Below are 17,275 nucleotides of genomic sequence, written 5' to 3' on the forward strand. Positions count from 1 at the left end.
CTTCTTCTCGGTCCGACCTGATAGAGTGTTCCGCAACCGGTGTGCCTCCACAACGTGAAAAGTGTGACGCGAACTTTTACCTATTATTGTAATAAATTGATAAAATTAATTAAAATTAAATTCCTCTCTCTGCTGACACAATTAACCGCCCAGTTAGTGACGTGGCCAATGACATCCAAGACGTTATGAAGGATAAAATAAAGAGCAGTCAGAAGTTCTCACTTCAGATCGACGAGTCCACCGATATTAGCGGTCATGCACAACTTCTTTTCTACATTCGGTACATTGATGGTGATGTAATTGCAATTTTTTTGTGCAAACTGCCCGAGCGAGCAACCGGTGAAGAAATGTTTCGTACAATTAATGAAAATGTAGTCCGTAATGAATTAACATGGGAGGACTGCATTAGAGTGGAGCCGCTTCTATGACAGGCCGAGTGAAAGAATTCATGGCTAAAGTACGTGAAGTAGGCCTATATCCTAACATACGGGCGACCATTGTCTCATTCACGCGAAGCCATTGTTTTGCCATCTCCTCTGAAAATTGTGATGGAGGAAGTAGTAAAAGTCGTGAATTTCATCAAATCGCGCTCCCTAAATATGCTGTTTTTTTCTGTTTTGTGTCAGGAAATGGGATCAGAGCTCACTACATTCCTCTTACATAAGAACATTGAAATTAGAAGTTCTCGAAGTGCCTTTTGGGACATTTTGGTTGTCAATAAGGAGTGAATACCCGGCTATCTCTGAGATGACAGTGAATATGTTATTGCCATTTTCAACTACGTAATATATGTCTGAACTAGGTTTTTCGACGTTAACTGAAATTAAAACATTAAAGAGGGAGAGACTCAAATCCATCGATGAAGAAATTAGTCTTGCACTGTCAACGATTCTACCACGGACCAGCCACCAATGTGCAGATAATAAAATGTTATTAGTGATATAATTACCATAAATGAAATAATAAAGTTTATTTAGTCAATTTTTGTTTTACAATCTAGTATATAGGTACAGTCACGAAGCTTTAGTTTATGAGGGTACTAGGAACAATAGACTGTGCAGGTACTATTTCGCGTTGTCTGTAATGAGGCGATAGTAGCGATCCTATTGATCAGCAACTAATCTATGGATGCATATTTACTACGTATTGAGCTTCGTGGCTGTATGTACTAGAGAGAGAAAGACATAGTCTATGACTAGAATAAGAGAGCCATCGTACTTCACAGATGACGCAACAGTGTCGCGCTCTGTAGTACAAGCGACTGCAGTTTCACAAACAGAATGGACGGGTAATATCTTTTAGATTCATAATGATAATAATAATAATAATAATAATAATAATAATAATAATAATAATAATAACTTAATAATAATTTCTGAAGCTCCTTAAGTGAGATGTGTCATCGAGGTGAGGCAGATTGCCTTTGCGCTAGGAGCTCACATAATTGTTAAGATAAGTCAGGCATGTCAAAACCCTGCACATTGTGCAGTCGCGCACATTGTACAACTGTCTCTGTGCGATGTGCACTCTCTATTCCCCTACCTGGAGGGAGTGAATCACCTTGGAGGGGAACGCGACAGGGCTATACAATATATGCACCAGCTTTTCTTTCAGTAACACAGTTTCAGTACGAGTGCCGATTTGGCTGTGTCTGTGAATGAATTATGATAAATAAATTGAGATCACAGATAACGGAGAAGAAAAATTACGAATCATATAACATACTTGTTATAATGTTTTCCTCAGCCAACAATAATAATTATTTTAAAATGAAAGGCTTTCATCAGACCATGTCGAGGTAATGGTCTTGTGACAGTTTAGATCAGATTAGTAAAGTTCTCAAAATGTGATATTGCCAGCGCTTATTTCTTAATCAGTGCTCTCATGACAAAACGAGCTTGACAATGGCGTTGTTTTGGAGTCTGTACTAACACAGCCATCAAAGGTTAGACGACTTACGACTTTCATTTCATAAGCTGGTAAGTGATGAGAATATAGTGAGGAATACATGTGAGACTCTTGAGGTTGTAAGGAGAGAAGAAAACAACTATTTGCAAGACGGAAAATTTTTCTGGAAAAATAGCCTATATAATGGCAAATTTTGCATTTCATGTCACAATATTAATTCAATATACTTATATTAATAAATCTTTAAATCTGACATAAAGAGAATATCGTCGCTTCACAGCTTGTGAACTACACTTTTAATTTCTTTGAGTAACGCTCCCAACTTTTCGATACTTGCTCTCAACGTTTTCAAATAAACTATATTATGTGAATTTAAATTGTAAGCTTAATTTATATTTATTAATATTAATATTAATTTATATTGACATACAGCAAAGAAATGATTTCAGTGTAAAGACTTCACAATGTCCTACTGCATGTAATTAATTGGGAGTATAATATTTTCTTCAACATATGGTCACAGTAAATAATAATGCTTGACGAACAATGAAAGAGTAAGGTCTATTACTTTAAAATGAAATACTTGTTCTTTTCTTGTTGTATCGAAATTACCGCAATTTTTTTCTTCAAATACTGTATAAAAATCATATTAATAAATTATGCTTTACAAACCACTACTTTGTGAAGTATAACTGAGTAAGCCTAAAGTTTCTTGTATTACAATTGTCAAATATAGACACTGATAATAACGGTGTTTTTTTCTCCTGCTAAGTGTGTTTATAATGTCCAAATGCCTATTTAATCCAACTCTAGAAGCGCAGAATAGATTACTGTACAACCCTCCAGCTAAGAACGGGTAAGAGCAACGCTTGATTGATGCAACCTGCACAGACCGACGATCCGCGCACATAACTGCACAGTTAGAATCTGATTTCTGACATGCCTGATATAAGTCTTCAGCACCTTTGAAAAAGATGCGCACTCTTATAACTTTTAGTTTATTTTCCGTTCCTTTGTTCTCATTGATTCATTCATTTTAGAACGAACCGCCCTGAATATGAAAAGTAACATCTCGAAAAGAAGAGTTGAAGGAATTAAGTTATTTTTAGTTACTTTGACACTTTTATACTTTCCACTGCAATTTAGCTTAGTGAATGTTAAAATATTATCTAGCCTATAGTTCTGCAGTACGATGGACCTGAAATAATTAAAAGACGAAAAAACGGTGTAGGCTAATGCTAAGTCAGAACAATCATGATGGTGATGATAATGATGATGACGAAATAATGTACTTATTAATACGTCGTCCATTGATACATACCTCCTCTCGCCTTCAGAAGTGTTGTACGAGCTCTTGTAGAATCCAGCCATGTCGTCGTCATTCAGGTTACCCACGTAGCGAATTTTGATGACATACTCGTTTCCAACTTCGAGGTTCTCATCCAATTCAATTCTAAAGAATTGCGTTACGTTGTCGTAAGTAGTGTTGACGACCTCCAGGTCTTGAAGTCCGTTGAGAGATTCCACAACTGGATCGCCAATGATTTCCATGTCATCGTAGTGGAGGGTAATGCTGTTTGCTTCAGTTGTTGCGTTGACTGTGATCTCTACTTCGCCGTCAAATGTAAAGTTTCTTTCTTCGAAATAAGGAGTCAATTTGAGCTTGTAGTGAGTTGGTAATACTGTAATTGGGAGTCTGTAGTCTATGTCGTCGTCTTCCAGAGAGATGGTATTTCTCAGTGTGATTAGAAGGAAAAACAGCACAACTGGAGTAAGGAGAACCATTGTCGTCCTTATCCTGAAATAATACAATTTTGTTAGCTATGATCAAAAAAATTCCATATAAACTATTATAAACAACAATTCATATTCATATTTATTATCATCATACGGCTTTCCAGTAGTGGTTTCCCTCACATTTCTGCATACGTTCACCACTATCATTGATTATATTCAATCACATATTCTAATATATTTCTCCTATCATCTATATCTCCCCAAATCTTCCAATTACATAAAGTTAAATCCTATTTCTGTCTATTTCTTCTTTTATTTTATTGGGTTATTTTACGACGCTATATCAACATCTAGGTTATTTAGCGTCTGAATGAAATGAAGGTGATAATGCCGGTGAAATGAGTCCGGGGTCCAGCACCGAAAGTTACCTAGCATTTGCTCGTATTGGGTTGAGGGAAAACCCCGGAAAAAATCTCAACCAGGTAACTTGCCCCGACCGGGATTCGAACCCGAGCCACCTGGTTGCGCTGACCGTTACTCCACTCTATTTCTTCTTCATCCTTTCTGAAGTACAGTATTTTCAACTCTGCACCTTCTTTATCTTCCCTCAATCCCATTCCCGAATACTATGCAATACTGTCTACCTTTCTCTTATATAGAAACATTCTCGTCTACATCTACTCATCCATCTTTACTACTATCATTGTCATCTTTCATTACTGTTACCATTAATTTTCTGTTTATCGTAAAAACCTTTTTATCTCTGACTAGTATTCACTAATATTTCTACTTTCTCATCTACATTATCGTATTATATTATTTGTCTCATTTATTGTTCTAATGTTTGTAATACATCCTTCCTATTTCTTGTTTAATTCACTTATCACTTTTTCACTTTATTGGATAACTTTTATGGTTCACTCTCACTACTTGCACTCACTTTCTACCTCCTCACTTCCCATTTCTTCCTCTCAATTACACACAACCCTAAATATTATTTACATACTATCTCCAACTCTTATTAGTCTCACTACATTATTGCTTTTCTTCTCCCTAATTTATTCTATTCATTTTCTCATGAACACTTCACTACTTATTCCTCTATATTATTCACAGTTCCACTTCAGTTACATTAATTATCTAATCCTCACATTTTTGACCGCATCTAATGTCTCCGACTAAGTCAGATTTCTCCTCTAGTTCACTTATTACACTTCACACGTCTTTGTTTGCATTTCCTTTTATAAATAACAATGAATAATTATGCAGAAAAAATGGCAATAACACTAATACTGAACTCTCACAAGAAAATTACATTAACAGGGATTAACGGAAGGGCTACTTGTTTTCGGCAACATGATTAAATAAAGTACAATCTCGTTAATCCGTACTAAATGGGAGATAAATTGTCCGAATTAAACGAAGTCCGGATTAAGTGAAGTAACTTAAATAAGAGTAGAAACTGCAGTAAAATTCAATTTACAAGGAAAAAAAAAACATCTATTACATTTAAAGGACATAGACCAATAAGCAGTCGTGGACAGCCTCCAGCTTGGAGGTTGGACGAAGGACTAACAACCCATCACCGTAAAAAATAGCTTGTTGCGAATCCATACAATAAGCCTCGGAATGGGATTGATTCTCTGGCACGACAACAGCAAAGTAGGGCATGTAGCACGTATGGGCGAATCCAGAAATGCATATAGATTGTTAGTTGGGAGACCGGAGGGAAAAATACCTTTGGGGATACCGAGACGTAGATGGGAGGTTAATATTAAAATGAATTTGAGGGAGTTGGGATATGATGATAGAGACTGCATTAATCTTGCACAGGATAGGGACCGATGGCGGGCTTATGTGAGGGTGGCAGTGAACCTGCGGGTTCCTTAAACGTCATTTGTAAGTAATTAAGACCTAATATAAATAAGCAGCGTTAACTAGTTTGAGCTTCTAGTGAAGCTAATGATTAGATTCTTTGTGAAGAAAATTAACTCCGAAGTATCTCAATAGAATACAGACAAGTATTTTAAATCAATTTCTGCAGCAAGCATTTTGAGTAATGCCAGATCCGTCTGGAACATCATTATAATTATCACGTAGTATACTGCTGTATTTTTTGGCTGTACAGGTTAAGCGAAGATCGAATTAACGAAGTTTTTTCTATAGTCTGTTTACATAAGTGATATTCTAAATAAGTGAGCAGAACTTCAGCTATGCATTTCGCAGTTATCAGCTCATAATATCAGATTCATAAGATAATTTGCAGATTATAGGCTAATTCACAAATTAAACTAAATTCTGAAAGGTTATGGTTTGACAGTTTCAACAGCAAACTCTGGAGTAATGCAGAACAAAATTACTGAACAAGTAAATAAATTTAACTGTTTAGGAAGTTCAGTTTTACATGAAGATGAAAAAGAAACTGACAGTTGTAGTTCAAACATAAAAATAAAAATGTCAGGAATTTTCAGTACAATTTTGAAACCAAACAAGGACGAAAGAGTACAAGAATAAAATTAAACAACATTCTGTGGTTTGAGGCGTTAGTGAAAGTTGGACTACTGAAGCCAAAAATAAATCCAGATCCAAATCTGCCGAGATAAAATGTTGTAAGAACTAAAGTATCCCATTTTGAAAAAGAGAAAACAGAACAACACACAAAAATGAATTGGATTGAATATATATATATATATATATATATATATATATATATATATATATATATATATATTATAATAATAATAATTATAAACCGAATGTCCAGATCAAAATTTCGAAAATTAATAATGAAACATACTCCACTTGAAAGCAGGGAGCAGAATCGAGCAATGAAGAAACTGACGGATGAATTCTGAGGCAGTATTTTCAACTCTTAACCTTCTTTATCTTCCCTCAATCTCATTCCCGAATACTATGCAAAACTGTCTACCTTTCTCTTATATAGAAACATTCTTGTCTACAGTGGCCTATTTCTTTGAAAGTTTAATGTTAATAACGCCATAGAGGAATTAGATCCTATTGCAACTTTAAAAATATTATTTAAAGGTTTGGTAGCAGAATAACTAATAACGATATTACTTTTAAGGAACCCGCAGGTTCATTGCTGCCTTCACATAAGCCCACCATTGGTCCCTATCCTGAGCAAGATTAATCCAGTGTCTATCATCATATCCCGCCTCCGTCAAATCCATTTTAATATTATCCTCCCATCTACGTCTCGGCCTGCCCAAAGGTCTTTTTCCCTCCGGCCTTACAACTAACACTCTATATGCATTTCTGAATTCGCCCATACGTGCTACATACAAGGTGTTTCCGAAGTCGTATTACAAACTTTCAGGGATGATGGCGAAGGGCACATGTATCAATTTCAGATAAGGAACCCTGGTCCGGAAATGACTGAGTCGAAAGTTATAAGCAAAAATAGTTGTGTGGAAATGGAATTGTAATTTGGCACTACGTGCCCTCCTTCCCTTAACCTTTGGAACAGTCGTGGAAAGATGGTATGGGTCGGATATCTCCTACGTGGGTACTTGCCCCGATACAATCTGTGAGCTTGTCTACTGTTCGCATTAGTTCATCCGTATTCGAAAATCGGGTCTGCTTATTCCGCTGTCGTGTACTCCTCCATTTCACTAGGACTGATCGACTGGACACTGCAACTTGTACACATACACTGCGTTTACAGACATGCATATCAGGACCGATTATGTCCGTTACACATTACCTATCTGCATTGCTTTAGTGTAGTTTCCTGTCCCCACCCCTCAGACAGCGCACTGAATGGAATACTGTAAGTAGACAACGTAAACAACGTCAGATGAATACAGTATGTGTAAGATGTACAGATAAGTACATATAAATAAGGTGTACAGAGGAATAAAATTATTTCATTTCCACACTATTGTAACTTTCGACTCGATCATTTCCGGACCAGGGTTCCTTATCTCAAATTGATACATGTACCCTTCGCCATCATCCCTGAAAGTTTGTAACACCACCTGGGAAACACTCTGTATAAACGTTTGTCCCAATCTCAGTATTTTCAAAATTACACTAATTTGAAGTTGTTTATAAAATACCTTATTTCTTTAGTTTTAAGGGTGAAATAATATTGCAAATAGAGAATGAACTATTCAAAAGTATCATTTCTTTAATTTGGCTAGTGTACTGAAGCTAAAAATGTGCTGTTAATTGCTTTCTACAGATTTTGTTTTTCAATTTTTGACTAAAAATGACATCATTCTTACGCACTTATCACAAAAATTGCTGCAAGTCATACGACTTTAGGAACTTGATTCTTTATATTTTAATTATGTATCGTAATGTACAGTCTTGAAGAATTTACAAGAGTGGCGTGATTTGTAAAAATTGTTATGATAAATGCGTAAGAAAATGTAATTTTGTAGTTAAAAATCGAGAAAAAAATCTGTACGGAGCAACTATGCAATTCACAACACATTTTTAGCTTCAGAATATTAGCTAATTAAAGTAATGATACTCCTGAATAGTTCATTCTTTATCTATAATATTATTTTACCATCAAAAATCAAGAATAATGGTATTTTACAAACAATTTGAAATTAGTGTAACTCTGAAAATATTGAGATTAGGACAAATGTTTATAAGACATTTTTTGCTCAGAATGTCTTCGGAAATAAGATCCGTAGGGGACGGTAAATCCTCGTGAATCACTCTGTATATGAAGAGTGTGATCCGAAAACTCGCTCAGTCTATTTGGCCATTTTTTATTCATACGTACTTATATGATTATGAATAATTTCGAGGGAAAAATTGTTCCGGGTCCGGGTATCGAACCCGGGACCTTTGGTTTAACGTACCAACGCTCTCCCAACTGAGCTACCCGGGAACTCTACCAGACACCGATGTGCACTCAATGTTGGTTGCTTGACGGTTGTCAGCCCACTTTGAGGTCTGTGGATATAGAGGGAAAAATTGGATCGGTGTCTGGTAGAGTTCCCGGGTAGCTCAGTTGGGAGAGCGTTGGTACGTTAAACCAAAGGTCCTGGGTTCGATACCCGGCCCCGGAACAATTTTTCCCTCGAAATTATTCAAATCAACTTCACAGGGAGTTATACCTGAAAGCTTGATTTGCATAATACACGTCACTGTTCGTTAACAGAAAACCACAATTTAAGTCACACAGAGTTAGTGTGCACTCAATGTTGGTTGCTTGACGGTTGTCAGCCCACTTTGAGGTCTGTATTCATCTGTGGATATAGAGGGAAAAATTGGATCAGTGTCTGGTAGAGTTCCAGGTAGCTCAGTTGGGAGAGCGTTGGAACGTTAAACCAAAGGTCCCGGGTTCGATACCCGGCCCCGGAACAATTTTTCCCTCGAAATTATTCGAATCAACTTCACAGGGAGTTATATCTGAAAGCTTGATTTGCTTATATGATTGTTTGAGACCTCTAGAATTATATTTCTTACAAGACGTCAATCCTTGCCTGAATGTTTGTGTATGTCACTTGAAAACTCGCTCGTTCCGTAGGCCGGTGGATAAAAAACTAGCCCAGTACTTTCTTAAAAATGGACTTAACGCGTTTTGGGATTACACTTTTTTCCTTCTTTTTCTTGATTTCTTTGTTAATACTACATGCTCTTTTTGAAAACCTTAGTAGGGTGAAAACTTTTCAGGAAGTTAACATATTGTGATGCATAACAGCTAAGACGTTAAAAGTGCTAGTCATCTCTCAATCATTAAACTGTGATGAGACTGCACATATGACCTTCTTTCTTCTGAGAAAAGGCATCAAGCGAATTGAAGGGAGCAATTTTAATATATGCACGCTGACAAAATATTTAAAATGTTTTAGACACAAGTTTAAGAAAATTCTAGGTTAGTAAAGGATAAATGAATCTCTATTGTAGGCCATGAAGGTCCAAAGGACAGTAGGAGTTTAAGGCTTCCACCTTTTCTCACGGTAGGCATTAGTAACAGGAAGGATATGCTACGTGTTTGCCGCATTTATCTCCAAGGAAATACTCCTGGTACTAGTTCCTGTTATTTATTGAATGAAACTGAGGGCCATACTGCAGCAGAAGGGATTAAATCAATGTAGGAAATCCACAACCTCATAGGGACTCGAACTCGCAATCTTTAGGCTTGCAGATCATTGCATTAACCGCGAATTTACTGATGTAAACATGTACACAAGGAAAACGTTTAATTTTTACTCGAAGAAAAAATTGTTACGTAACATACTTTTTTATATCATGCATTGTTTTGTTATAATGGTGCTATAATATCTTCGTTTCCTTTCAAACATACATTTATGACATTAGAAGTGAAACATTATATAACTTAATAAACACAAAGAAAAAGTCGGCAACTTTAATTCTCCTTGGGTATTCGCGACGTAATTGAAAAGATTGTGTGGCTATCTCGCCCACAATCTGCTAATAATACTGCATTTAACAACTTTTTAAATTACACAGGCGAATCACAACGACTATATAGTATTTAGTTTTTTGGGGGTAAATTATTTCATATTTTGTCAAAACAAGGACTGAAGTACGATGGAGCCGAAACGTAGAGCTAAGTCCTTCCTATGCATCCTTCAGTAGGCAGTTTCTTCTCAGCCAGTTATCCATAGTACGTAATAACCATAAAAGTTTGTCGTTGTTTCATACCATTTATAGAGTTAGTTACGCGTAACACCCCAGCTGTATCTCCACATCCTTTTAAAATTGGACATATTTATATGACATTTTTTACTCAATAGTCCAGACGACGTCCCGTAAAATATTTACTATTATTCCAGAATCATTGTCATATATTCCAGACACGAAATTAGGCCGTATGTTGGCCTGTTTCGGTTCCAGCTATACAGGATCCAATAGACGTTTCTGTGGACGTCCAGGTCGTCGTCGTCCCTGAGGATGGTATTTTAGCATTTCTTGGGGTGTCCGGCCAGCTTCCATACTAGAAATGTGTTCAAGCCATCTATTTCTGTATTCTGTAATTTTTTCTTCTAATGGTTGCATGTTGAGTTCCTGCAGTATATCCTCGTTCCTCTTGTGGTCCAGAAGTGTGTATCCTGCAGTTCGTCGCAGATATTTCATTTCAGCTGCTCTTAATCTGCTGATATCTCTTTATTTCAGAACCCAAATTTCGCTTCCATAGAGGAGAGTTGGTAGTGCAAGGGTTGTATATAGCTTTATTCTGGAATGTTTCTTTACTAAGCTTGGTTTAGGGTATGGTTTAGCAGTCCTAATATTTGTAAAAATTTGTTAATTTTTCTGCTTACATCATTTCCTCCTTCGTATGATATATTACATCGTAAGTATGAAAAGGAATTTATCTGTTCTAAAATCACATTTTCAACAACAGTTTTGCTTCGGATTGGGTTTGTATCTTCAAATGCCATTATTTTGGTTTTTTCTGGTGAAATCTTCATGCTATGTTCTTCTGTGATTTTATTTAGTTTAAATATACCCATCTGTAAATTGTCTTCGGAGTTTGCAACTAATACTTGGTCGTCCGCGAAAAGAACTGTGTTTAGTCTTATGGAACTTGAAATTTGAATTCCTAATTTGTACTCCTCACACCAAATGCTTATTATTTCATCCATGTATATATTGAAGAGACTTGGTGACAATGGGCAACCTTTTCGTACTCCTTGATTTATGGATCTATAGTTAGAAGTAAAATTATTAAATTTTATGTTTATTTTATTGTTAGTGTAAATATTGCAAGTGTTTTGAAGCAGGATATTTGTTATTTTTCTTTCTTGCAAAATTTCCATTAATTTTTGTCTTTTGATCATATCAAAAGCTTTGATATAATCAATAAAGGCTAAATGCATTTCTAAATTAAACTTTCGTCTTTTTTCAATTAACAATTTGATCGAGAAGGCAGCATCCATGCAAGATCTGCCCTATCTGAACCCATTCCGACTTTCTGAAAGAAACAATTCACTTTCTTGTTTTAATCTTCCATTTAAAATTTTGCAATATATCTTGTAACATGTATTTAATAAACTAATTTCTCTATAATTATTTGGGTTCCGTTTATCTTCCTTTTCGTATAAAGGCAAGACAATACTGCTTTCATTCGTTAGGTATGTATGCTTGTAAATATATATTATTAAATAAATTTAATAATCTTATGTGAAATTGAATCATCCTGTATCATATTATTAGGATAATGAAGTGAGAGTAGCAAGAGAAACCAATATTTTTTTAATAAAAATGTGTTCAGAACCGCTCTTGCTAGTGGTAATGTTTAAGAATTTTACGGAAAGAAATACTAGTTTCTTTGTTACAAAGTCGAGCTTGTATGTACTGTATTTACTTCGCTTGGAAGTAGTTAATCCCGAACCGTTCGAATACGAAGCCAGAACTATAATTAAGTGATATGTTCCTTGATATACAGGGACATCACTTTATTTTTACTAACATTTTTAACATTAACCTGACTATACTCGGAAACACTGTTACCCCCCCTTCTATTACAGGAGTTTGGAGTTGCTAGTGCAATATGTAAACAAATCATTTTACTAGCTATAGGAAGAGAGAAAAGTAGTGTATCCATTTATGTTACAGGGAAATATAGTATTACGATTTTCAGTTTGGTCATTACTTTACAGTATTTTATCAAAAAACAGTAGAATAGTAACAATTTTTTTTTCACAAACACAAGTCTTCAGGCGGTTATATATATTATGTAATGTCTACTTTATTCAGCATATTACTAACCTAATTTATTCCTGAGAATTTTGTGAGCACTTCCGTAAGAAACCCCAATTTCTACAGCTAACTTCTTGACCGACTCATGCATCCTTTCTCTACCATCTTCTACAACATCTTTTGTCACCTTTGTTGGCCATCCTACACTTTTCTTCCTTTCTGTACACTCTGTTGCTCTAAATTTATCTACCAGATTAATGACATTTCTACGAAAATATTCCGTAATGATATAATCAGGAAATTGTGAAAAAAAGAAAAAGTGTTGTATTGTAATTCCAGTTTCCATCATCGTCTTTCATACCTTAAAAAAAAAAAAAAAAAAAACTCTTGTTTAAATAATGCTGTTACACTTCTGCTCAGTCCACACACCATACTTGTGTGAAAATAAACATAAATAATATAAGCTTTTTCTTCTATAGAAAATGCAACATATTTCTGAAACACACTATACTCTGTACTGTTTATTTCACTGCTAGCAACAGCGGCCGTAAGTTTGTGTGACTGACGTTAGCAAGGACATTAGTGAAAGGGGTGGGAGTCAAGTACATTTAGAAACGCAGGTACAATAAAAAAATTGAAGTAAAAATAAAATGATGTCCCTGCAGTACCTTAAATTTACAACTGAAGAACAGCAAAAGTTTCGGCACGCTGGTGTCATTGCGTTGTTCTCAGAGAACGGGATAAAAATAGAACTCGAGGTTGGCAGAGTAGGAGAAGATCTTGTCATTCCCCTAGACTCTGCCACTTTGATACTCCCAGGTGAAGAAACGAGATGTAATCGGTGCATATTTAACAAGCGCGGCCTGTGGAAGAAATTAACTCTACTACTCATCAGATTATATCACTTAAAATTCACATAATCGCACACAAGCCACTTCGTTCTTGCACAAGGAAGAGCTGCGAGGTGACGCGATGTTCGTCTTTTAAGTTAACGGCCAGCTGTTGCGAGAACATGACTCGCGAGACATTGTGGCTCGCAGTATAGCTGTGCATTTCATTTGCTTCTAACCTACGACAACCCCCACCCTCTCACTCACTGGAGTCGAACTCCGTTCCATTTGTATTTGTCTCTGACCTGTGAGTGGCATATGTCTCTCTCGAAACCATGTACGAAAGTTCCAAGTAGGATGGGAGGCGCATTTTTTTGCTGTCAGTATGATGAGAATATTAAATGTATGATTTGTTCACAAGTATTACGAGGAAGACGGTTGTATAACATAAAACGGCATTATACTACATGTTACTGATGAAACATTAAAAGGTTAATGTTATTGTTGTTATTATAATCATCATCATCATCATCATCATCATCATCATCATCATCATCATCATCTCTGTACGTCGATCCTTTTTCAGCAGATGTCCGAATAATGCGGTTAGCTCTTCAATTAGAACTCACTGATTTACTATGTGATGTCAAATGAAAGCTAGATGTAAGGACTTGACAAATGTTGAACTTTCAAATCTTTGCCAAAAAATAAATATCCGAAGCTTCGTTCTTTCGCTTGCTCTGGTGAAGCCATGTTCTCTACAACTTAAGTTTGTGAAAAATTATTTTCAAGAATTAAAATATTAAAAACCAAATTTAGATCACGACTGACAGACAAATATCTTCATGATCAACTACGACTGGCAGTAAGTGACATAATTCCTGATTTTGAAACTTTGTCGCAGAGACATTCTGAAGAAAGTTAATTTTAGGTTGTGATATTGTTCATTTCTTTCTTCGTTACACGTACGAAACATTAGTTTGTAGCCTTGTACTGTATAAAATTTTATTCAAGTGCTTGACGTAAGGAAAATGAAAATCCGTTAATAAGTCAGACAGTTGCTTCACTTCCCCTTCGGGTGTCCGCCTCCCTCCATAGGTGCTATACACGTTACAGGTTACACAGTGGCTCGGCACACGATTACATTTTCGCCACCGCTGAGTTAACCGGTCACACACTAACAACTTGTCTTACACCAACAGGATGTATGATGTAGATACAGAACGGGACTAAATTCATAATACAACAATTTGATGATATCTTTATATTCTGAATGTTTTCAAGATATTAGATTTCAGTGAGTGCCCGTTGTTACCTATGCTACTAGTAGGCCTAAGACTTATAGCGGTTCTGGATTAAATTTCCAGCAAGAAAGACGAAATTTATTCCCCTTTTTAAATTGCGAATGAATATTTGTCCCCTTATACTGTGTTTTTCCTACAGTATGTTGTCTCAAACGGTGGACTTGTGTCATGCTAACCATATTATCAGTAAATATCAAATGCAGATTCATAATCATCACAAGGTACAGGACAGATTACTATTATTATTATTATTATTATTATTATTATTATTATTATTATTATTATTATTATTATTATTATTATTATTATTATTATTTAGAGAGTGCGTCTTTTTATAAGTAACCGTGAAGAATCAGCCTAGGCCAGGCCTGCAGAACCCGTAAGTAGGGGAAATATCACGTCACCCTCACTCCACTTCTATTGGGGATGATCGACTTCTGCGTAGAGTTATTTACATTGGAAGATCCATCAGTGGCGGCACTGTAATTTTCAAGACGGATTGTAATAAAGTCATTGTATTTATAATGCGTTATCTCGTTTCAAAATTTACAATTAAGTTACGCTACATTTCCTGTCTGTAGTTTCTTTTAGATTTCTTTGCACCTAGCCTGCTTTAGATTTTCGAAAACTTTCCTCCTATCGTCACCTACGGAAACATAAATTTGTAGTATTTAAGTAATGAACCTTGAAAGTCACTATTAATTTCAATACCTACAAAATGAACACAACGAGTGATGTTATTAATTTAATAGTAGTCTATATAAATAAATAATCAATATACAGTTCGTAATAATGAACTTACCCGAAAGTTCGTCTATTCCATAATTCTTAATATGGGCTTTGTTGAAATGTGGTTTAATATTGAAACGACGAGTAGATATAAATTGGATGAGATACAGTAAACAAACAATAATCTTTCGCCTTCTTTAACAACAAAATAATCATATTCCCATTTCCTTTGGAAATAGTATTTCTTCATGGGTTTAGATTTTGCCATGTTCCAGTTGTTTTTAAACTGCAGTGCGTTTATTGATTTATTTACTTACTTACTTAACTTATTTATTTATTTATTTATTTATTTATTTATTTATTTATTTATTTGTTCATTCATTCATTTATTTATTTGGATGCAGTGTGTTACAGTCATATAGCTATCACTCACTTATTAACATAAAATTTATATATCGTTCTATTACTAGTAAAACCAGTTAAGTCCAGTAATGCAATTTTGTGAAAACAGGAATTAAAACTTTATTGATGCACGAAAAATCGTAATAAATTCTTCAAATAAAGTAATTGGTTTGTTGCCTACAACATTTCGGACTTACTCCATTTTAGTACAATACAGAGCACGGAAAGACAAGTCGGGGACTGTACTTAATTTATTTTACATAAAAAGTGGAGTTAATCGGTTTTACTAGTAGCCTAATAGGACAAGGGTAGACCTTCTTACATTATATGCACACATACACTTTAAAATTTATTTTACATGTGTTTTAACTTCGTTTTTCTCTTGCTTTTCAAAGGTATGTTCCTAAGGATTTTATTATCTGTTCATTTGTAATTCTTGATAACGTATTGTGTACCTGCCGCCGCGAGAATGAATGTTGATATAGCCAAGCGTAACTAGAACGATATGACCGCACTGGTAGAAAAGGTGGGTGGGATAGAAGGGGAACGAAAGCAGTCGCTCTGAGGAGCTACAGTTCTGCAGGTCTGGCCTAGGCGCTACGCGAAAGTGAAGTAATGGGTTCGAATGTTTCCCTTGAACTTCGATATTTGTATGTTGTCATTGTACTGTAATGTCTTCCGTTGTCTGGACTGGAGGATCATAGTTGTGGTAACTCTGCGTCACGGACTCTCTTTACGTAACTATCCTAATAAGTTAGGTTTTTTTCTGGCTTCTGTCATTAAAATTGTCTAACTGCAGTGGAACAGCTTGCTCATTAGTAAGATAATTGATTAAATAGAGTACGTAAATGATTGATACACTTTAATTTGTTTATCAAGGTAACTGATAAGTACTAGAGATGAACAAAACTAACTGCGGCTCTCGCTCGCTATGTTCGTTGCATTTGTCTTTCGAGTCTCGACTCGTCGTTCTCGTGCGCTTCGAGTCTCGCTCATCATTCTCGAAATAGCATTTGGTCGGCGTGGAAAGATTTCGTAACTTTGAATAACATACATGATTGAAATAAACAACATTATAAATGTTTAAATGAGACAAAAAGACAAAACAGAACAGTATATTAGTTATTAAAATGTTCTGGTTCTGTTATATTACCTATGGCTATATAGATAGAAAAAAATTCTAAAAAAATTTGCATTTTTAAAAAACATAAAACATAACAAATCTTTTTATTTGTGGTTGCACACTTGATCTTAAACATATGAAAAGAAAATTCCTAGCCTTTTAATAAGGGCCTAGTAATTAAATAAATAAAGACTGTGGAACGGATTATTATACACTGAAAGGTAGAGATGATATTTCAAATAGGCTGCTTGATTGTTTACACATATACAGTATAACAGTTCCCAAAGTAGATGAAAGTTCAGTCAGGTATAAACAATTGTGGCGATTCAAGGCTACTCATCAGTAGAGCCCGGATGTTTAGGCATTTATTTTGTTTAAAATAGGCAGGTATATAGACACTAAAAATAGTAAAAATAGGCATTTATTATTATCATGGAAATAGACAAAAAAAATACACAAATACTTAATAAACTATCCCATAGAGTGCTCACTTTCCTTGATTACATGTCACAACAAGATACTTTTTTAAGTTAGTGAGCCGCCTGTCAGAGAGAACGTTTTTCATAGTGGAAAAAGATCTTTCTACTTCTACT

General features: G+C 35.3%; 1 protein-coding gene across 3 annotated transcripts in view; it reads right to left on the minus strand.

The window, feature by feature from the left end:
• The window catches only part of LOC138691196 (aminopeptidase N-like), a 98,044-nt gene that overhangs the window by 65,014 nt on the left and 15,755 nt on the right, over window positions 1-17,275 (minus strand). The window contains exons 1-2 of one of the 3 annotated variants that reach the window (XM_069812981.1): window positions 12,963-13,114; window positions 3,230-3,706 (exon numbers count right to left, since the gene is read on the minus strand). In XM_069812981.1, coding sequence (XP_069669082.1) covers window positions 3,230-3,706; window positions 12,963-13,081 — 596 coding nt within the window. In that variant the 5' untranslated portion in view covers window positions 13,082-13,114. Of the gene's footprint in view, window positions 1-3,229; window positions 3,707-7,369; window positions 7,389-12,962; window positions 13,115-17,275 lie in introns of those variants that run through there. The other 2 variants (XM_069812983.1, XM_069812982.1) reach the window with 2 other exon arrangements.

Source organism: Periplaneta americana, chromosome 16 (genome assembly GCF_040183065.1).
Source record: "Periplaneta americana isolate PAMFEO1 chromosome 16, P.americana_PAMFEO1_priV1, whole genome shotgun sequence".
In the NCBI taxonomy this organism is placed as follows: Eukaryota; Metazoa; Arthropoda; class Insecta; order Blattodea; family Blattidae; genus Periplaneta; species Periplaneta americana.